This window comes from Erpetoichthys calabaricus, chromosome 8 (assembly GCF_900747795.2).
Source record: "Erpetoichthys calabaricus chromosome 8, fErpCal1.3, whole genome shotgun sequence".
NCBI classification, from domain to species: Eukaryota; Metazoa; Chordata; class Cladistia; order Polypteriformes; family Polypteridae; genus Erpetoichthys; species Erpetoichthys calabaricus.
This window is the reverse complement of record NC_041401.2, coordinates 13036374-13057862: the sequence shown is the minus strand read 5'-3', so window position 1 is coordinate 13057862 and position 21489 is coordinate 13036374. Positions and strand designations below refer to the sequence as shown.

At 36.6% G+C, this 21489-nt stretch overlaps 1 protein-coding gene across 1 annotated transcript in view; it reads left to right on the top strand.

Annotated features, from left to right (window-relative positions):
• Positions 1-674: 674 nt before the first annotated feature.
• The window catches only part of mtx2 (metaxin 2), a 58332-nt gene continuing 37517 nt past the window's right edge, over positions 675-21489 (top strand). The window contains exons 1-3 of the mRNA XM_028806240.2: positions 675-910; positions 19649-19696; positions 20537-20583. Coding sequence (XP_028662073.1) covers positions 871-910; positions 19649-19696; positions 20537-20583 — 135 coding nt within the window. The 5' untranslated portion in view covers positions 675-870. The remainder of the gene's footprint in view (positions 911-19648; positions 19697-20536; positions 20584-21489) is intronic.

Here is a 21489-nt window from a genome sequence, read left to right as displayed (position 1 = left end):
AAAGCCCATTGTGGCACTTTTTGTGTGATTTTGGCCTACAATACAAAAATAAATTGTATTAAATTGTGCTTGCCCTAAGGTAAAGTTTGGCATCTCTATTTATCAAAATATACTTCCAGCATTTTCCAAAAATGCATTTTTTATTGAAAAAATATGAAGAGCCCTGGTTATTTTTTCTTACTTGTAGCTGGAGTTTTTTTGTTTTTTGTTATGCCCCACTGGCCATCCAACCTTACCTTTTACTGTATAACATTATTGCCTAATCATATTTCTTTGTTTTATATATTAACTTCCTTTTTATTTCATCTTTGGGCTACATTGTTTGTTTGAAAATATGCTATAGAATAAATGTTCTATTGAACTAGTCGCTTAATGCCTGTAAGTTGCTTTAATTTAAAAAACACGGGCTTTATTACATAATGTAAAAGTACTAATTTCTATTTTATTGAAAACAAAACAGAAAAGTTGATGCCAAGCATCCTAGTGAGTTTCTGAACCCGAATAACATTGATTATAAATTAAAGTAACTTTAGAAAAAACGTCTTCAGAGCCCCGTGATAAAATACCTCATCGTTCTAACCGTCTTACTCGCAGACCATCCAGCGTCCTCTACACCAATGCACTCAACGCTCTATAAACAGCAAGGCTTCACTTTCCACCGGAAGTTAAACTTCCGCTAACCCCGGAAGTTCTCGCTTTAACTCTCTGTTTATGTCTTTGACGTTTCGCGCTCGTGCCCTGCGTGCAGCTTAGGGCGCCTTTAACCTTGGTGGCTTGTTTCAAGGGACTGCAAAAGTTCTTCACCAACGTGCCTAAAAAAAACAACAGGTTGACGTAGCTCATTACTCTGTCGGAAGCAATTTCGTCGATATGTCTCTGGCTGCAGAGGCGTTCGTCTCCCAGATAGCAGGTAATCCTCATTTGGGCTGACTAACTGTTATAAGTTACAGGTCTGTGCTGCGAGTAACGTTTAGCAGGTTGTTCTTGAGAGCTGTTACACGTGTGCCTAACTCTGCATTCATTTTAGTTTATTCTCAAAAGCGAAGGAATAGTTACTCAAAAAAGTTGCGTCCTTTATTTGCTTAGTTGTAATTATTGTAAATATCCAATCTATGAAGTGTTTTTTTTTATATAAATGTACGATGTATGACAGTTTTTTTAAATTATTTTCGGAGTTTCCCCTTTTTTATTAATGATCAAACAAGCTGAAATGGGAACAAACCAATGTAGTGAGTCATTTTACAAACAGAACTTGAACTTGACCGTGAATAAGTCGCTATGTAAATGAAATGTATTATTATGTTATTATTATTAAGTCAACCTCCGCACCCCGGTATTTATTGATTAAGCATCAAGGACCAACTAAGCAGTATTTTTTTTTCCTTAATCTTAACACGCCTCCAAATGAGAAGTGAATTGACCTGTGCTGATTGTGTAGTTCTACTACGTTGTTCTCAAGTATTTGTACTCAAGACTACAGTGTCTTGTCAATTTTATTTTTTTCACATCTAGTTTGCTAGTTTATTCTTTATATATGCCTTACCAGCTGTGTTACGTGGGTTGACCCAGGGTATTTTGTAATTATTATAGTGCTGCTTAAACAGGTGTATCAGATGTACTAAGTACTTTTCTTTATAGAGCAGGGGTCACCAAACATTTTGAAACCGAGAGCTGCTTCAAGGGTGCTAAGTAATACGAAGGGCTACTTGTTTGATACAAACTTCCTGAATAACAAAAAATTGCACAGTTCATCTTAATGATATTATTAATATATTGGAAATTTTCCTTAGCTTTTCTACCATGTTTTTCTTTATTTTTAGGGGGTAAAAACTGCGTGTAGCTCCCCATCACAGCTGCGCCCGTTTATTTGTCTCGGCAAAGAGTGAGAGGGAGCTTTATCTTGCGCACGATATTGAACTTTGACTGCAAACTACCCCCCCAAATCTACATCAATGCAAGTGCTATTGATTCAAAAAGAACAGCAACACAATTAAATACAGTTTTTAGACAGCGCTCCATGGTGTCTAGTGCTATTTTTAGAACATGCCCTGTGGGCAACTCTGGTGGCCCCTGCAGGTGACCGGGTGCCCGCATGCACCGTGTTGGCTATCCACTGTTATAGAGTATTTTCTTTATTTATTTAACCAGGTGCTATTATAGTGGTTAAGGCTTTGGGCTTCAAACCCAAATACTGACACTGTGTGACCATGAACAAGTCACTGCATGTGCTGCAGTTGGGGGGAAAAAAACAAAAGAAATTTAGATAGATAGATACTTTATTAATCCCAGTGGGAAATTCACAATTTAATCAATTGTATCTCAGATTTTGTGAGTTTCCTTGCCTAAAGGTGTCAGTCAAATAATCAAATATATAAACGTCTACGCGTGGAAGTGTGTGTGTGTGTGTCTGTCTCTGTCCGGCCCGGAAATGGGTGGCTACAGGATGAAGCTCAAAGAAAGCGACTCTGTCGCCAAATTGAAACCATCGAGAAAAGAGAGAAACTTGCTTAGCTGCTAATACACAAAATTTAGTTGGCCATTAAAAGGTGTTATTTCACTTGACTGCTCACTGCATTCACAATGGCTAACACGGTACAACACCCTAGTACTACAAGATGTATGGTAGTAATCAACAAAAAATGCATATTATGTTTGTCTTCAGTAATCTGAAGTTTGGGATAGTTAAATAGTATATGAGATATAGCCTTTCCAAGAGTATATACAACATTTTACATTTTTTGTACTTTCATCAGTATTGTAATTTTAATTAAGATATATACATATGTACTTTTAGACATTTTTGACAAGTGAAAAGCATACAACTTCTGAGAGACAGTCTCTTCAAATTCCTTTCTTAACCCTTTTGGATGCTTAACTGTATCTTCTCTTGCAGTCACATTAGCTCAGTAGAAAAGTTGGTTGTGATGTTGGAAGCAGCTGGATGCAAGGTGCTGAAATAAACACAAACAACTTTTTTTTTTTTTTTTTAATATGGTTGTGTTCTGTAGTGAGCACCACACCAAAAACACTTTATAAATGCAGACACGTTGTGTACCGTTTTACATATACTTTATATTTTACATATTACACATAGGTATGTTTAGATGTTGTCACTCTTTTTGGTATTGCTGTCTTTTTAATTGCACACTGCACATCGTCTTGTTTTATAGCACAATGTACTTGTTGTATAGCATCTTTTAAAGTTGTGACTAGCTGGGTGAGTGGAGGTGTTCCTAGGTAAAAATGTGGTGCACATCTATACACAGTACACTCTATATCTTGTGAATGAGAGCACACTGGAACTATGTGTGAATAATGCAAAAAGTACAGTAGTTTATTGCTAAGTGAAAAACGTAGTACCATTGGTACCAATGTTATGTCAGTGTTATTCAAGTTGCCTGAGTGTTTGCTCAGTAATAGTCTTTTTTTTTTTTTTTTGGACCTGTAGGCAATGTCTTTCTTTTTCATCTTTTGTCCACTCCCGTTAGGGGTTGCCACAGCGAATCATCTTCTTCCATAACCTGTAGGCAATGTCTTAAAAAAAATAAATATCAAATTTTATATTTATATAGGATGGTACAGTAACAACACTTAATAGATTCAGCAACTGGTCATTGTCTGTCTAAGTTTTTCTCCAGGTTTTTAAATTGGCTCAATGTGAGTATGCACGAGTGTATTTTTCATTGGGATGATGCTCTGCCCAGTTCTGGTCTTTCGCTTGTGCCTGATACTGCCAGAATACTTTTCAAAATCCTTTAATTGTCCTGAGTGGATTTGAAAATGCTGTTTAAGTTCAGTAAAGCACAAATTTGTCACAAGATTGGTTAGAGTTTTTGTTTAATAAAGAGAATTTAAAGTCAAACTCAATTTAGTCAACCATATGTTCTCCTTTACAACAAATAAAGGCATTGTCATCTACTTTTTCCAAATCTCTCCTAGCCCTTCCTTATTTTGTTGCCTATCAATAACTTACACCTTCCAGTGCAGTGTAGAAAGCTGAACTAATAATAATAATAATTCATTACATTTATATAGCTTTTTACTCAGTACTCAAAGCGCTATCCACACAGGGAGGAACCGGGAAGCGAACCCACAATCGTCCACAGTCTCCTTACAGCAAAGCAGCAGCACTACCACTGCGCCACCTGTGAGGATTTATAACTAGCATTATTTATGTAGCAACAGCACCTAGAATATAATGAAATTTCAAATTACCTGTGATCAAGCCTGTAAGAGGGGAAATAAAGGCAGATGATGGAAAGTATAGCAGAATTTGGGGGTTGAAAGCCTTTGTGTTTATTGAATACATTTCTATCCTTAAAGTCAACGCTTCAGACTGTTTTGATGTAGTTTTCTTGTAAGGTTAACAGAAGGAAAAACAATAAAATAAGTATCCTTGCAAATATCAAAGGAAACTTGCATTTGTGACTAGCTTCCACCAAGGCAAATTATAAACATAGAAAAGCCAGGCAGGGTACCTGCTGGTAGAATTAATTGTTTTAGACTGCAAAGAATTAGATGTTAAAAAAATTAAGCCTAATAAGCAAACCTAAGGACGGTTCCAACAAATTAGGGTTCCCATAAATAGGGAGCATAAAACCAAATGAATATTCACCAGATGGTGTGCAAGACAGATTTGAGGCTTAAAGTAATATTAGCACAGATCTTAGTTCTATTATGGTCTTTCATGGAGTAAATGGAAGTTCTGGAATGGTTGTGTTGACATCTTTGTAATTTAATATTGGAATTTTATAGATATGTTGTCGAAACCCCAGGGGATCAATGCGTACTGAAGTATATTTAATGTCAGGTATCTAACAGTAGCATGTAGATATGGTTATTTGTTGATATTTTATGAAGAAATAAACTTCTAGGAAACAAATTACAGCTGTTTTCAGTATAACTGATGTTAGTGTGCCATTTTTGGAAGTTTCTTTGTTTGCTTGTTTGTTGATTCATGTACTGTATTAATTCATTAATTTTCTGAACCTCCTTACAGTATATTGTAGTGTTGTCGAGGTCCAAAGTCTATACCAGCAGCAGCAGTGGGTGGAAAGCAGAAGCTAAGATTTGCCCGTCTGCTGCTTCATTGCATGACACACTTGCATACTTATCTGTGTTCTCATTCATCCATGGAGAATTTACAATTATCAATGAACGCAACCTCCTTGTATTTATTTGCACATTAAGGAAAATCTTCAATAACTGTTGACCAAGTCTTTACAATCCTTGCAGTTCAGGCTTGCCATTCCTGCTTTCTCCTCATCCTGTCTCCAGCTGAGGTCTCTGCTTAGAGTATGTTGAATTTCTCTTACTTCTTCTCTCCCTGTCAACCACTTGCACTTTTCAAGTTTTGTTACCTTTCTGTACTCCATGCCATGCAAAGTTTCCTATAAACCCATATTTCTTTTCAACACCTGGCCTTATAATCTTCCATTTGATTTTACATTGTGTTGGAATTCTGTATTTTGAAATGTTGAAAACTTATCTTAAAAACACCAATCATTTGCACACTCAGTTCAGAAATATATCGATTATATTCAATTCATGTAAGTGTCATTTAATTGGGTTTGACTTCAGACAAACTTTCTCATCTCTGTTCCTGAAATACCACTGGCACCTTCTCCCACATATTCTGGAAGTGTATTCCAGTTGTGTGTCTGGTTCTATAAGGCTATGTCTCTCTCAATTTCTTTGTTTGCATGTACCCCTCTCTCTCGTCAGGTTCTCTTTCTCTGTACTGTAGCAGAGGGTAATCACTCGAGCTACTACGCTGCAGAACTAATGCTGGCCTCCTACTGGATACACCCTGCTGGAGTTGGTCTCATCTGATACAGGAGATGGACATCTGAAGCGGAACTTCATTAGCAGCGGTGTTATTTTTTCTCTTATTTTTTATAATTCCGAGGTATCCTGTATTTACCCAACTCGAGGAGATTCTATTACAGTTTTTGCAGTCATATATAAACATTAGTGGAAAGAAAGGAGCTCAGAAAGAAACGGGAAAGAAACCCAAAGCTACACCCAAGCCTAGACAGGCATCAAGTCCAAACTCAAGGTACAGCCTTACAGGGACTGACCTGAAACAGACAGGCGAAAGCACAGATTTCCCGTGACCCCGGTCCGCTGCATCGTCTCCAGTCAAGAGCGAAACTAGGAGCGAATGTGCAAGTGATGCAGGTCACGATAGCGCGTCGATTCCAGAAGATTCATTGAGACTGGATACACCCTGCTGCTGTTACTTTGGCCCATTGAACATCATCTGTCTTTAACTAGCCCTCTTTAAACTTTCAGTATCATGGATCAACAAATCATCACGTTCTACAATTCAGAGAGAGCTCAGTGTGGTTCAGTTGGTCACGAGCTGGCTGGGGATTTGCCCTGTGATGGGAGTTTCCTCACTTTTCTTGTTCTTTAGTGTACTGTATTTGAGGGCAGACTTTTAGACTTCTGTCCCCATCAGTTTTTGTTTCCTTTAATATTTACCATTTCTTAAAGCTTAGGGTGGGTATTTTGATGGTTTTCATTTTTTTTGCTAGTAAAATCAAAGTTTTGTTTTCTTGTCTATAACTAATAACTGGTTTTAATTTAAAAAGATATAATTGAAATATACAAACCGTTTCAAACATTTTTTATATACCTGCCCATCACAAGTACTTACAGTATTTTGTAATTTTTTTTGCCTTCATCATTCGCTTGGTGTTTGTATGTTAAAATGCTGTTTTTAATGTACACTTTCCTTTTAATAGACTGTTATGTCAGATTAATCTTAAATTGACTTGGGGTGTTACTTAAATTGACAAAAACTTTGTGGTAATCCAGCATTATTTTAGAAAATCCTGATCCACATCAGTAGCCAAACCAGATAGAACACAAAAAAATCTCCAGGATTGGCATGTGTATATTTAGATACTTATTAAGGTTTATATAGTAAGGAAATGTGTTTTTACCAATGGGACACCACAATGAGATTCTGTCACGTTGATTGACTACTGTAACAGTGGGTTCCTTTTCATTTGCCGTACCTTCACATGTGCTTTTAATGATTAATGTTGCAAAGCAGGACTACACATCTTTGTCGCTTCAGCCTTCCTGATGACAGACAGGTAGTGCCCTTTTGAAAGCTTTGCCACTGCTATGGTTTAATATAATTTGACGTATGTAATGTGACTGTTGCAACATGTGGCCACCTTAATGCGCCAGTTGTGTGACAGTGATAAAAAAGTAACTTGTCATACAATATGGTCCAATTATTGCCCATTTCTAACAGTATTTCTGTAGTTTGGTATTGGAAGCAGAGGAGCGTGCAGATATATATTAAAGTAGATCTTGTTTTGGTATTTGCATCAGCTCTGTGGAGCAGATAATGTAAACTTATATAAATGTCAGTATTATTAAAGTAGGATGAGTGTATGCTCAGTAATACAGATTCTGTAATTTTATTGCTACGTTGGTGATGTGTAAAAAAATCAAATTTAATATTTATGTTCAGTAAAGCACAAAATGCCACCTGTTTATACAGCTTAACAGCTTCTGTAAAGTAATCTAAAACTTTACAGTTTTTTTTTTTTTTCTTTTTCATCTAGGTCAGTTGTATTAAGAAAGATGCATTTTCAAATGCATATAAAGGACTCTCTTTGGCGTTTGAGTGTAGAGTAGTTGGGATTATTAACTAGGCAGAAGGAAATGTATCTGCAATGGCTGCATGTTATTAATTATGTTAACATATTCTTAATTGTTCTATTAACTTTGTTTATTCATGATTTTAAGTGTATTCCACAACATTGTTTGTAATCTAGTAAACCCTTCGGCTCACTCCCCATACTGCATCACACTGTATTTGCCTAATTCAAGAGTAGGTTCTGCATCGAAAATACATATGTAGCGACTCCCTTTAAAAACCCTGTGCAAACAGTCACAATGAGAAGTTAAAAACTTTTAAACCAATTTCCTTACTTTAACCCTTGAATTAAATTCAACTGTATTTCCAAACATCGTTAACAGGTTTTTTCAAATTAGCCCTCTGTCAGTCTGAACGTTTATGTGTGTGTAGACTGTGCAGGTGTATTATGCTCCATCCAGATTTAGTTCCTGCATTGTGCCTGTAGCGATAGTCTCAAAGGCCCTTTTGTGACCAAGAGTTGGATTTAGTGAGTTTTAATATTTATTCCCCCCACCTTCATTCCAAAGTGCTCATTTCCCAATATCCAGGCTAAACTGTCCACCGCGGTCTGCTTATTCTGGCCCCCTAATCATCCCATGTCCCTAATTGGTTAACTGTCTCTCTCATTCCTTCATCATCTAATAATTAATGTATGGCAAGTGTACTGACACAAAATGGCTGTCATCGCGTCATCCAGGCGGATGCTGCACATTGATGGTGATTGAAGGTACTCCTTACTCTCCATGTAAAGCACTTTAAGTAGTGAGAAAAGTGCTATATAAATGTAATGTCTTGTTCTTCTTCATCATCTTTGTGGATATACTGCTTTATTGTCTCATCATTGCAATAAAATGGTACTTGATAGGAAAGTTTAAAGATGATATTTTTTGTGAATAGCAGGTCAGAATCTACAAGATACACCCAAAAGTGTTAAGGAAGCAAAATCTTTTTTTTGTTCAGTGTTGTGTGGTTTCTATTTTATGTTTTTATTTTAATTTTGTTAATGTGGTATGTGACCTTTGTTTGTAAATGATGGTCGAGAAAAGTCTGTAAACCTCATGTGGGGTAAGTAATGATGAAAAAGTGATCATTTTTGGGTGTAGCATTCCTTTAACTGAGGAAGTTGGCTATTTTGGATTTCTTGGGTAGCCAAATTTTGACCCATAACATAGAGGCCATACAGAAGGAGGCACAATGTTTTTCTCACATTTTGACTACCCATGGCCATGCTTTTGCACTGTTTAGTACACTGTTATATGAAAAAAAATTCTGAGATGTATATTGTCAATGACCATTATTCTCCCTCTTCTGTATGTGTCAGACACCATTACCCAGAGAAATGTACAAGAACAGGATACATTTAAATTGTTTACGTACATTTCTTTTATGATTAGAGGACATGCAGGTTAAGTGACATTTATAGGGTCCAATGGTGAGTCTGAGGCTAAGATTGTACCAGTAACCTTGTACTTTAAAGTCAAATGTCTTAACACCTAGGCTCAATTTGTTTTTGTCTCACACATTTAAAGGGAAAGGTTATAGAACATTTGCCTGCATAAAGGGGTATATTTAAATGATAACCCCTGTCACTGTAAACCAAAGGTAGGGGTTGTGAGAGTGTGACATTTCACAACTAGGTATGGCACTATTTAAAAACACTGTAGCTGGACTCAAAGTGACAGACCGCTGCTAATGAAATGGAATTCTGCAGTATTTCTATAATCTTCATTTCTTTCATTGCTAATTGTCTAATTCAACTTCTTGTACTCCATTTTTTGTGTTGCTTCATGATCTGCTACTGAGAGAACAAGCAATCTTGTTCTGCTTGGTACAGCTGAGAGATTAAAATGAAAGAATCAGATAATATAAAATAGTACATAGTGCAATCCTGAGTGACTCTGGTAATACTTGAGTTCAGTGCATTTCACCAACATGCAGAAACAAATGCAAATATGTGAACTAGAAAGGTGTAACACAGCTTAACGTGTTTTAACTTGATGGATATTGATTGTCGTTCATCCTTATTAGTTTTGGCAACAATAGTAGTACATATTACATACATATATTAATTCATATCCTCACCTAAATTCTTAAACCCATGATTGAGCCTGTTTCTTCAGCATTGGACACAAGACACAAAACATTCCCAGACTGGTTGCAAATATATTGGAGGGCACAAATATGCACATCCATAGTCACTCATACTATGACCAGTTTGAATTGTTACCCTTAATTATAAATGGATTTTTTTTTTTTAACATTTTCAACATTAGTACTATATATACATCTGCATTTGCCTCTTTCTCAACAGTTAAAAATATTGTTTTGATGTATAACACTGTCATTTCAGATTCAAAGAAATTGATCCAAAGAATGTTTAATTTCTGAATCAGTTTAACATAAATTTTGAAACCTAAATTCTCTTTTAAAAAAGAAGCAAAGATTAACTAAAGCCAGCTAATGTGTGTTGTTTCTAACTTTGTTTTCTGTAAAGCGTAAAACTTTGTGAAGATTTTATGTTGGTCTTCAGTTATTTATATTTGATTTGTAAATTTAATACAGCAAAAGTAAAACGCCTAGCATATGTATTTTTGGATATGGTAGGAAAGCCACAATACTGGAGAAAAACCCATGGAGAGACAGAGAGAACTTGTAAACTAGACACAAGACCCATTGGCTGTGTCAAAGAAGCCTATGTAACTGAGTATGCATAAATACAGTGGGCAGTATCTGTGATTATTATAATTAAAATAATGTGACCATATGATCCAGCAAATTAACTGTATGGCAAGGCGACAGCAGAGAAAAGAAAACGAAAAAGTTTTTGTTACACCATTCCTGAAGAAAATATCATAAATGATGTAAAAACGCTAGTCTGGAAAGAGAGAGTTTTCATTTAAAAAGTTTGTAAGTTGCTTTGAATAAAGGTATTGGGTAAATACACAAATATAATTGCAGTCATTGATTTTTAGAACTTGCTCATTCCATTACTGGTTGACTGTAAGCAGGTCTTATCTTATCCAGGCAGCATTGAGTAAGTGCAATGTACAGCAAAATGTCATAACGTTGAAGAGCACACTCACTTATATGGCCAACATAAAATGACCACACGTGTGAAAGAGCATTAAAAAAATTTCAAACACACCCACACTATCATGTTTAATTATCCAGATTCAGAATGGTATAATTGGAAACATTTTCAGTAATCCTGGTTAATGCTTTAGCTTGCTAACTTCCAGATTCTCACAAAACTTTGTGTAAGGAAATGTTTGCAGAGTTTGGAACATTCACATCCCATCGTGATATGGGATGTGAGAGGAAACTGGGCTACCTAGTGAAAACCTACCCATAAAAAGAGGAAAAACTGCAAACTGCACATGGATGTGACCTGAACTCAGATCTGTATGCATGTACCTAGAGCTGTGAGGTAGCAACACTAACAACTGCATCAGTATAGCATAATTTGCTAAATCCAGACATTCATAAATCTTTTTTCTGTCTCATGATTATTTGCTTTTACTGGCATGTGGTGAGAACCTGTCCCATCAGCTTTGAACATAAACCATCCCTGGACAGAGTGCCAGTTTATCACAGGGCACTTTCATGTATATATTTATACACACACGCACACACACACACACACTCAAACACACAACATAAAGTTGACAATCGTAATATGTCTGTGGTACTAGGGTGTTGTACCGTGTTAGCCATTATGAATGTAGTGAAAAGTCAAGCAAAATGACACATTTAATTGGCTAACTAAAAAGATTACAATATGCAGGCTTTCGAGGAAACTCAGGCCCCTTCTTCAGGCAAGATGTAAGAAGGGGCCTGAGTTGCCTCAAAAGCTTGCATATTGTAATCTTTTTAGTTAGCCCATTAAATGTGTCATTTTACTTGACTTTTCACTACAATCATAATATAAAAGTGAGAACAAATACCATGCAAACACTTGAAATGGTGTAAGCTCTACTAGGAAGATGTATGGACTTAGACTTGTGGAGCTGTATGAAACCATTGCTAAGCACTGCTCCACCATCCTGATTTAAGTTCAATTAATCATCCATAACATGCTTATAAATTGAAAATGTAATAACAAGCATTACTGGGATCTGACTATGCTGTTCACAGTATTGCCATCTCTTTCCATACCATTGTATGTATTAATCAGTAGATCAATCATCTTTTACATGAATTATTTCCTTTTCAGAATATGTTTTACATAGTAATTTATAGTACAAATTAAGAGCCATATATACTCCATGCTCAACTAGCACTTTTAAGCTATTTTCTTTGTTTGACCTGTTTAGCTTTTATTTATTTTTCATTTGTTCTTTCAGCCTGCATATTCAAATTTTACTTCTGGTCAAACATCTATCAAGGATGTTTTACTTGTCTTGTTTCTTAAGACAGATTACGCTCGCTCTTAAATATTTTTTTAGCATTTAAAAAAGGAGGAATACAAGATATTTGAATAGTAGAGTTGGACTGGTAAATAATAAACTGTCATTCTGTTCAGAGCGGTTTCCTTCCTATCTATTATTCTGAAATAGACTCCACCTCCCTATAACAAGTTGTTGAAAAAAAGTATGTTTGGAAAATTAATTTGTAATTTATGATCACAAATTAGGCAGTCCTCTGCAAGGTAAGCCCAATTTTACATGTATGTCAGATTGTTAAGCATCAAGGCATAAGTCAGATTTTAAAACATATAAATGAGATAAAATAAACTATTCATTTCTGATTCTGCTTATTGTTGAAATTTAGAGCATTGACATTTTTTCTCAGTGACACTGAAGTTTAACTGTTGCAGGTGCATTTTAATATATTTTAGCTTTTGTGTCTTTCTAGATTAGGGTTGCCCACACTGTTATCCATGAGTAATGCTAATGCAATTGCAAAGGGTTCTTTTTTAACCAATTAGCATTTAAAATGACTAATTAGAGGTAAGCTAAGGGAGTTTGCCATTAAGACACTGAAACAATAGCTGCTGAAAGTGGGGCTTTGCAGTCATAGGTGAATAATGACGTATAAATCAGTCATTTCAAGCAGGAATAGTCATTAGCAACATTAGAGATGTGTTGGCTATATTTTTAAATCAATGTAATGGTATTTTGATCAAAAAACATTTCTGGGAGCGTTGAGACTTTTCACTAGTACTATGTGTGTGTATGTATGTATGTGTGTATGCATATATTAATATACACACATATATATTTGTGCATATATTTTATATAATGTTTTATTAATAGACAGACTTTTTTTTATTTCCCTCACGTCGTGGATATATGCTTTTTCCTATGCACTACTTAGGAGCCAATATTCATTATCTGCTTCACTGGGCATTTGTAAAGCAGCTCACCTAGTGTGTCATAAAAACTATGTATGCATTCTATGAAAGATCACTTCAATTGGAAGATATTTCCCTTCAGGATATGACCAACCCAGTACCTCCAGTTAGAGAAGAAATTTCTAAATATATATTTTTTTTTTTCTTCAAAAATTATAGCAAAACATATTTGTTTTTAGAGTTTTTGTCTGAGTTTCTGGGCACTGCGCAGTAATGTGTTTAATGCATCATCTAGAATGTACAAATACATGGTCTGTGCGATTTAAGTGACAGTTTAGGTTGGCTTGCTAGTTCTGTGAAGATGGTGTATGTATGAGAAGTGCTAATATGGGTAAAATAAACAAGTGCAGTTTCTAGTATCATCATTCCAAAAATTACAGCAGAGAATTAGAAAATATGAATAAATATAATTATTCACACATGAAATTACATGTAACCCTTCCCATCAAGGGAGTGCAGGGTCAAAGGCAGAAACCAACTCTTGATGTAGAATTTGACCATTACAATGCATATTCATATACATATCCATAATCAAGTCACAGTAAGCCAATTAAGAATTGCTAATTAATTACAGTAAGGTAATTTAGAATCGCCAATTAATGTAACATCCATGCAGATGTTTGTGATGCCACATCATTGCTATGTAGTCATAGGTTTGTGTCCCACACTTGTCTCTGAGACTGCCAATCTGAAAGAAAAAAAAATTAAGAAAATCGATGACCTAGGCACCGTAGAAGGTAAATTTACAATCTATTGTGTATACCATAGGTAAATCTTGATTTTTCCAGGTTGGGGTTGGTTCGGCTCACATACAGTTAGACGAAGGAATCATTCAGACAAGGAGTGCCCAAAATTTCTGGCCTAATGGACCAACATGTAATTGAAAAGAGGATCTGTGGGAATGGGGTTGTGTATTACAATGATTCTGTTCCTGTTTGTCACTTCAGAATTAGAATAACTTTTATTTGCCAGTTTTTAATGTACAGGGATTTATATTGGTAGCTTTGGAGCTGCTTATTGGCAGAAAACAGCATCACATACAGTACAAATAACAGAAATGATGCAAGTTAAATAACATACATTTTAAATGTTTATAGAATAATGTAATTATACAGGAAATGTGTAAATGAAAGGGTGTGTGTATAGTGTGCACTCACACACTTACTGAAAGACAGGCTAAATTATTGGTTTGTGGGGACTATAGCTATGGGAGTGAAATTATTTAGATATCTTAGTTTAACAACAATATTTAATTTTATAGTACATCTCTAGTGACTCTTCCTATGAAGAGTCATGAGGTCGCTGGAAAGGGGTTTGTGGCCCTCCTCATATCTCTGCAAAAGGACAAAGGTCCAAGTCTTTAGAGTCCTGGTGCTTCCTGTCTTGCTATAAGGTTGTGAGACATGGACGCTATCCAGTGACCTAAGATGAAGACTGGACTTCTTTGGTACTGTGTCTCTTCGGGGAATCCTTACGTTCCACTGGTTTGACTTTGTGTTGGCCATGTGTCGTGATACCCTGAGGGTGATCCAGTTCACAGGATCCTCATTTTTGAGAACTTGAGTGGCTGGACCAGGACAAGTAGACGCCCACGTAACACCTGGCTGCGGCGAGGGAGGGTGGGACTGGACACGCTGTCTGCCTGGGGGGGTTGCTAACCAGGATCCTTGGCTGTTTCGTCATGTGGTGGGTGCTGTTTCGTCATGTGGTGGGTGCAGCAACACACTGTACCAGTGCATGCTCCCCAACCTAACCTGACCTTTCATACACGGGATATAGCTCAAAGATCTTTATGAGATATCAAAGAAATAGTTTCAAGAAAAGAATAGCAAATTCACATTAGATTAGAATAATAATGAATACATAAAATACAAAAAATAAAGCAATATACTGTACACCTAATAAAATTTATATAAAATTATAAGAAAAGTAAAATTAAAAAAAAACTAGTCTGATGGTGAGGTCATAGCCAGGGCGCACAGACAAGTAAAATTTAAAGGAGAAAAATTCCAGAGCCATAAGGTGTAGAAAAAGCAAAATTTGCAGGAGTTCTAAGGCCAAAAGACCACCCCATCCTGATTGGACATTCTTCCTAACATAAGTTTTATTATCTAGTTCTTTATTGTTTTGTAGGCTTTGTCCTAGGCAATTTGATGCAGTGGGTCTGGTGGATAGTTGGGGTATCTGGTTTCATTTGAGCATCGCAAACGGTTGCACAGTTTTTGGATTACATAGGTGGTGGTGGTGGTGCCGCAGCCAAATGCCACCACAGAAAAAAATGGAAAAGAAAGCAGAAAATGACAATTCTATGCATGTATAGTCTATTAAGAGTAGAACAAAAATATAACTGTGAAAAAGCAAAATTAAAAAAGTTGTTTCTTAAAATGACCCACAGTGTTATCCTGTTGCATCTCTATTGGTAAAGTATTCTCATTTTTGTTTTGTTTTTTTACATCACAGCAAAAGGCTGTCTCACCACTTCTTAACTTTTAAATGACCTAAATCATTTACCAGAGTGAAGGTTTTGGAGCAGGTGATGTCCTGTGTGACATCTTTTGTCAATTATATAGTAAGTTTAATTAGGCTGTAAATGTAATAAATTGACCAAATAACTTGCGTGTCAGTGTTAGGAAACCCATTTTAGCCAATGAAACATTAAAGCAAGCTCAATAACTAACTCAGTTTAACTGAGTAAAACAAAACACTAGCAGGTTTAGCCTGTATTTCATGATAGAATAATTTGTTTGAACGTATTAGATTTATCAGTACCCTCCGTGGTTATTGAAAGACATTCTTTAATGTACTCTGCCTTGCCAAACGTTAGTCCACTTTTTGTTCATATTACTGATACAGTATGTTGTAGATAACTCTCGTATAAGTGAACCTTTAAGTTAACTACTTCGTTTTAGAAACATGCATCACAGCCATATCCCATGGGCATTTATTCTTTGCAGCACTTATCATACTTTTATAGCTGCAGGTGATGTAGTCTTAAGATGTTGGTCTAAATTAATTGCAATCTTTAAAAATGTTTATTTAGTTGTTAAAATAAAGCTGTATTATTATAAGTTACTACTAACATTTTTAAGTAGTGTATACTAATACTAGGGACACAATTATCACGATGTTGGCTGAGAATCTAAAAAGAGTGTTAACCATACTGAAAAGGAAAAATTGAGAGTTTAAAGCTACCAAAATAACAAAAGGAAAATCCAGTGTAGGTCAGTTATTTTTCCATTATCCTTAATGAGAAAGGAATCTGGCTACTGTTTGATTTCAGCAAAGCATATTGAAAAGATCTAGCATATAATGGTCATTCATCAGGCACGAGAGGTCATACTTATGCATCTTTGGAAAAGGACAAACCAAGCTGACTTTCACAACAATTGCAAAAGTTACCCAAAACTCTTTCATCTTTCTTTGACAGTCACATTACAATTGAGAATATTGCTAGTTTTATCTTTTTAAATATCTCCATTCTATTCAGATATGTTTCTTTTGTAATGAGATAACATTGACAAACCCTCTTAATCCAATTCAGGGTTAGGGGGGATAGAGCCCAGCATTAGGTGCAAGGCAGAAACCAGCCATTGATGTGGCACCAGTCCATTGCGGATTTTTGAAACGGTGGGAAGTAAAAGGTTTATTATATGCACACTAATGCATTTCTGTCTAATTCAAGTCAAGTTGGGGAGCATGCACTGGTACAATGTGTTGCCGCACCCACTACACGACAAAACAACTCGGGATCCCGGTTGGCAACCCCCCTGGCAGACACGCGGTCCAGTCCCACACTCTGTCTAATTAAGACATGTTATATCGGGACTAGGCTAATTCCTTAGATTAGAAACACCTTTCAACTGTTTAAACTTCTTAAATGTATCTGAAGTGGAATATACACGAATTAGACAGATAGTACATACTGTATTTGGTTCAATGGGAGCAATTTTACTTTTTACAGAAGCTCAATAAATAAATATGTATTATAACAAACAACAACAGCTTCCATCAAATACACACCAGAAATACTAAAAAGAAAGAAAACTTCTGACTTGACTAAAGATAAAAAAAACAGCCACAGTCACAATGTGACATTATAAACAATAAGAATATTTATTTCTATAGCACATTTCCATACAAACAATGTCGTTCAAAGTGTTTTACAAAACGTCAAAGAAGTAGTTAAATGCAAAGAAAAAAAAATTAGATAAGAATAGTTAAGTGCAAATATTATTCAAAAATAAATAATGCACACTTAAATAACATACATAAATAGTTAAGAGAAATAGAGTCATTGAATATAGAATTGTTTTTTTAAGAACTAAAAAACTGCAGTTTAGCTGGAGAAAAAAAAAACAGAATCTGTAGGGGTCCCAGACAAAAAGACCATCCAGCCTCCACTGGGCAAAGGTACACTGCTCCCAGAATAAAGAAGCCGCAGTAACATTTCTTAACACGCTTCTGCTGAATTATTTGTTGTTTTGTCTCTGAATGATACTGCACATCTCTATGACACACTAACTTTCATAATGGTAGTCAGTTTTGTTCTAATTCTCTCCTTTTCTACTACCACCTTCTTAATTAATTTGTTGATTTGCTGGCCTTCTTTTGAAATGATTTTACTGGCTCAGCACACCACACTGTAGGAAAGCACGTGAATGACATCTCTGCCCACATTAAAGTAGTGTAGTCTCCTAAGACAGTGTTTCTTAAACTTGGTCTGCTCTGCATTTTTTTATATAATTCCTCTGTGTTACAAGACCAGTCTAACCTGTCATTGATATGGACCCCTAAGTATTTGTAGCAATGCACCATCCATTACCTGAATTGTGATTGGATGTAGAGGCACTTTGATACTGTGAATGTCAATAACTAGTTTCTTGTTTTGGCTGATGTAAATAAAAAGAAGGTGATTCTCTTTGTGCCAAGAAAAAAGATTTGTGCCTGATCCTATACCCTGTCTTATCCCCTTTGTCAATACACTGCATTAGTGCAGAATTATCAGATAATTTCAGCAAGGGTCATGACCTGGTGTTGTTTTTGTAGTCAGAGGTGTACAGGGTGAAGAGAAAAAGAGAGAGTACTGTTCATTGTGGTGTTCCAGTGTCACTCACATCTTTATCAGAGATAGTCCTAGAGCCTTATAAATTGCATTCTGCCCGACAGTCCATTATTCAGGATGCCATAGGTCCATCTTCCTGCATATGTCTGAGCTTAACCCTTAACAGAGATGGCCAGATGGTAGTGAAGGGATGGGAGAAATTAAAAAACTGTACAGTGTTGTCAGCTTTTTCCAGATGGGAGTAAGCCTTGTGGAGCAGATAGATAATTGCATCTTCCACTTCAGTGTTTGATAGACAGACAAACTGCAATGGATCCATGTGGTCTTTCACAAGAGGACTCCTATTGTTCAGTACCAGCCTCTCAAAGGGCTTCATGATGTGGGACATAAGGGCCGCTGATCTGTAATCATTAGCTTAAGAGTTGCCTACCTTCTGTGGAACAGGAGCAATGCAGAATGTTTTCCACAGCAGAGGTGCTTTATGGAGTTTTAGTGATAGGCTGAACAGGTAAAAAAGAACACAAATACTGGTTCATCTGGTCCTGCAGCTTTTGCTGTGTAGCATCCCCAGTTGTCTCCTCACTTGGTAATCAGTTATGGACAGTCAATACTTGTAGTCAGAGGTAAACTCATCACTTTACCATATCAGTTGAAGTGGTAGTGGTGAAGTAAGGATAGTGTTGGGAAACTGGATATTAGAAGAAAGTGGTGGTGGAAAAAAGGAAAATCTATCAAAAAATTAAGTATTATTGAAAAAGAGATACAAAGATAATGTGGGGGAGGAAAGCTTGTCTACAGAAAATGAAAAGATCTAGAATGGGGTCAAAAGGCAACCATCAGAAAAGGGAAGATAAAGGGTTAGTTTTAAATGCCATCATTTAGTTTCACATAATATAAAAATTAAGATTTAAGAACAAGGTTAGCGTTGAATATTTTAAAATCTTTGTCATTTGCCATCTTAAGACCGAACACAAAAAATCTGCCTGAGCATCCTTGTCACTCACTTTTATTTCCACACTTTCCAGTTTGTCTGGCTGTTTTACTCTGCCTTCCTGAACCTCTCACCATTTATTCCAAGCGTAATGTGGAATAAATATAGTTTGGAATTAGATTTATTCTGCTTTAATTTCATTAAAGAGTAATTCTTGATTAATATGCATTGTCAGTTTTGTTTCTCATTAATTATACCACTAAGGTACTTGACTTTTTAATATTTGATGTTCCGGAAATGTCTTTTTTAATTCACATTAAAGGCTTCGGCCAATGTGGTGTGTTACCACTTGTTTTTTTGTGTATTCAGTGTTTCAACATTTCCTGTGTTGGCAGTACTTTAAATAATGAATTAATAAACCAAAAAAAAAACAATGCCTAATCCTTTGCTTTTAATAAGTAATGAGATAATGATTTGCATGGGCATACATAAACATGTTTGTGAATATGTGTACTGTCTGTTGACAAAAGAACAAGGTAGTGATAGCTTCCTACCATAACACTGTGGCATACAGCTAAACAGTGCTATAAAAGCTTTGTTTACAGGCATACTAAACTGCTTCCTGCTTGTTTCTTACAGCTGTTGAACCATGGCCTGAAAATGCAACTCTGTATCAGCCTCTGAAGGGTGAGTAGTTCATTTAACAATTAACAGTGCTGCTGTTTATGTGCAAACAGACGATGATGAACTTCTGTGTGGATTCTATAGATTTATTGTACCAGAGGAGGCTAAACAAGTAGTGTAAGGATTGTTTTTTCAGTTTTGTTAATTGCGTGTTTTTTTTTTGTTTTTTTTTTTAAATAAAGTTCCATAAGGGAAATATTTCTGTATGTGTTTCCCCTGGCCCACACCCCCATCAGCAGAGAATACAGGATGCTTTATTTTGTTATTGACCCTGTCTATTAGCCAATGTAGGCAGCCAAGCAAACGATGGGGTGGGCTGGGTAGATTTACTGCACTAACAGCTGAGGCAGCATATTATTGAAGACTTGTGGTAAGCAGGCTTCTGGCAAGGAGAGGAGAAGGGGGAGAAAAAAAGCAAGGAAAGCAAGCATAAGAGGGGGAAACTGTTAAAACAGAGTAGGATGGTTCAGGCTCCCTTTAGCAGCTCTTCATATATCATAAGATCACATTATAGCCCCCATTTGGGGCTCAGCAGCATGCTACAGTTGTCAGAGGACTGCAAAGTAATGAAGACTAATAGTTACCAGCCCCAGTCCTCTATCCATTGAATTTTTATTGCAGTGAACTTGTCATCTTTCTTTCTTGTGACAGCCTAAGACAAGGTTTGCAACACTTATTTAATGAAAGCAACCACCTCAATTTCACCATACCTTTACTCTGCTTGTATAAATACTTTATTTAGGGCTTCAGCAAGACTTCTTTATGTTTCCATCTTACAAAGGGCATTTAATGGTGTTAAATGCACTTTAATAATGTAATTTTCATGCATTTGTTTTTAAATAGATGATCAGATATTGCTTTCAGATCACGCTTCATCCCTTGCTGTGCAGGTAAGAATACAGTATACATATATTTCTGTGTATTTATTTATATATACTTGATTTGGTGTGTGTGTGTGTGTATGTATATTGTAAAATAAGACGCCTTGACACAAGACAAAGGTTTGGGGCAGCCACCCATGTACTTGACCTTGGCTGCAAAACAAGCAAAATATTCAGCACAATAATGTACAGAACGGAGTCCAAAACGGAACTGATCAACAGAGGAAGGGAGTGGGTTTTATAGGGAGGTTGGCGGAAGTGATGTGGTCCTTGGGGCCGGGACAGGAAGTGACATCTTCATATTCAGGTGGAATTTCCCGTGTCTGGTCTGCGGGGACAAAATAAGAGGGTTGAATGCACCCCACCACCATCCGGCTGGACATAGAATTCCTTTCTTTTGGTCCCTGTGGCTGGCTCCCATGCACACGTGTGTGACACAACCCCCCCTCAGCCCAAACCCCTCAGGTCGGGCGTATCTGGCCGTGAGGTCGTGACACCTAGAAAGGGCATTGGCTTGCAGGGAACCCCGATGATAACCGACCAAAAACTTGTAAGACTGCAGATCCAAAAGCCACCTTGTGACACAAGGGTTCGACTCCTTGTGCAAGGCTATCCACTGTAGTGGAGCATGGTCCGTAACAAGGGTGAACTACCGGCCTAAGAGGTAGTATCTCAGCTGAGTAATCGCCCACTTAATCGCCAGGGTTTCTTGCTCCACTGCCGCATACCTGGTTTCTCGGTCCAATAGTTTCCGACTTCGATACATGACGGGGTGTTCAACTCTGTCGACACTCTGGCTTAGCACGGCACCCAGGCCTGTGTCTGAAGCGTCGGTCTGGAGGATGAAAGGTAAGGAAAAGTTAGGAGCTTTCAATACCGGAGTTGACATAAGGGCTTGCTTTAGGTCACAAAATG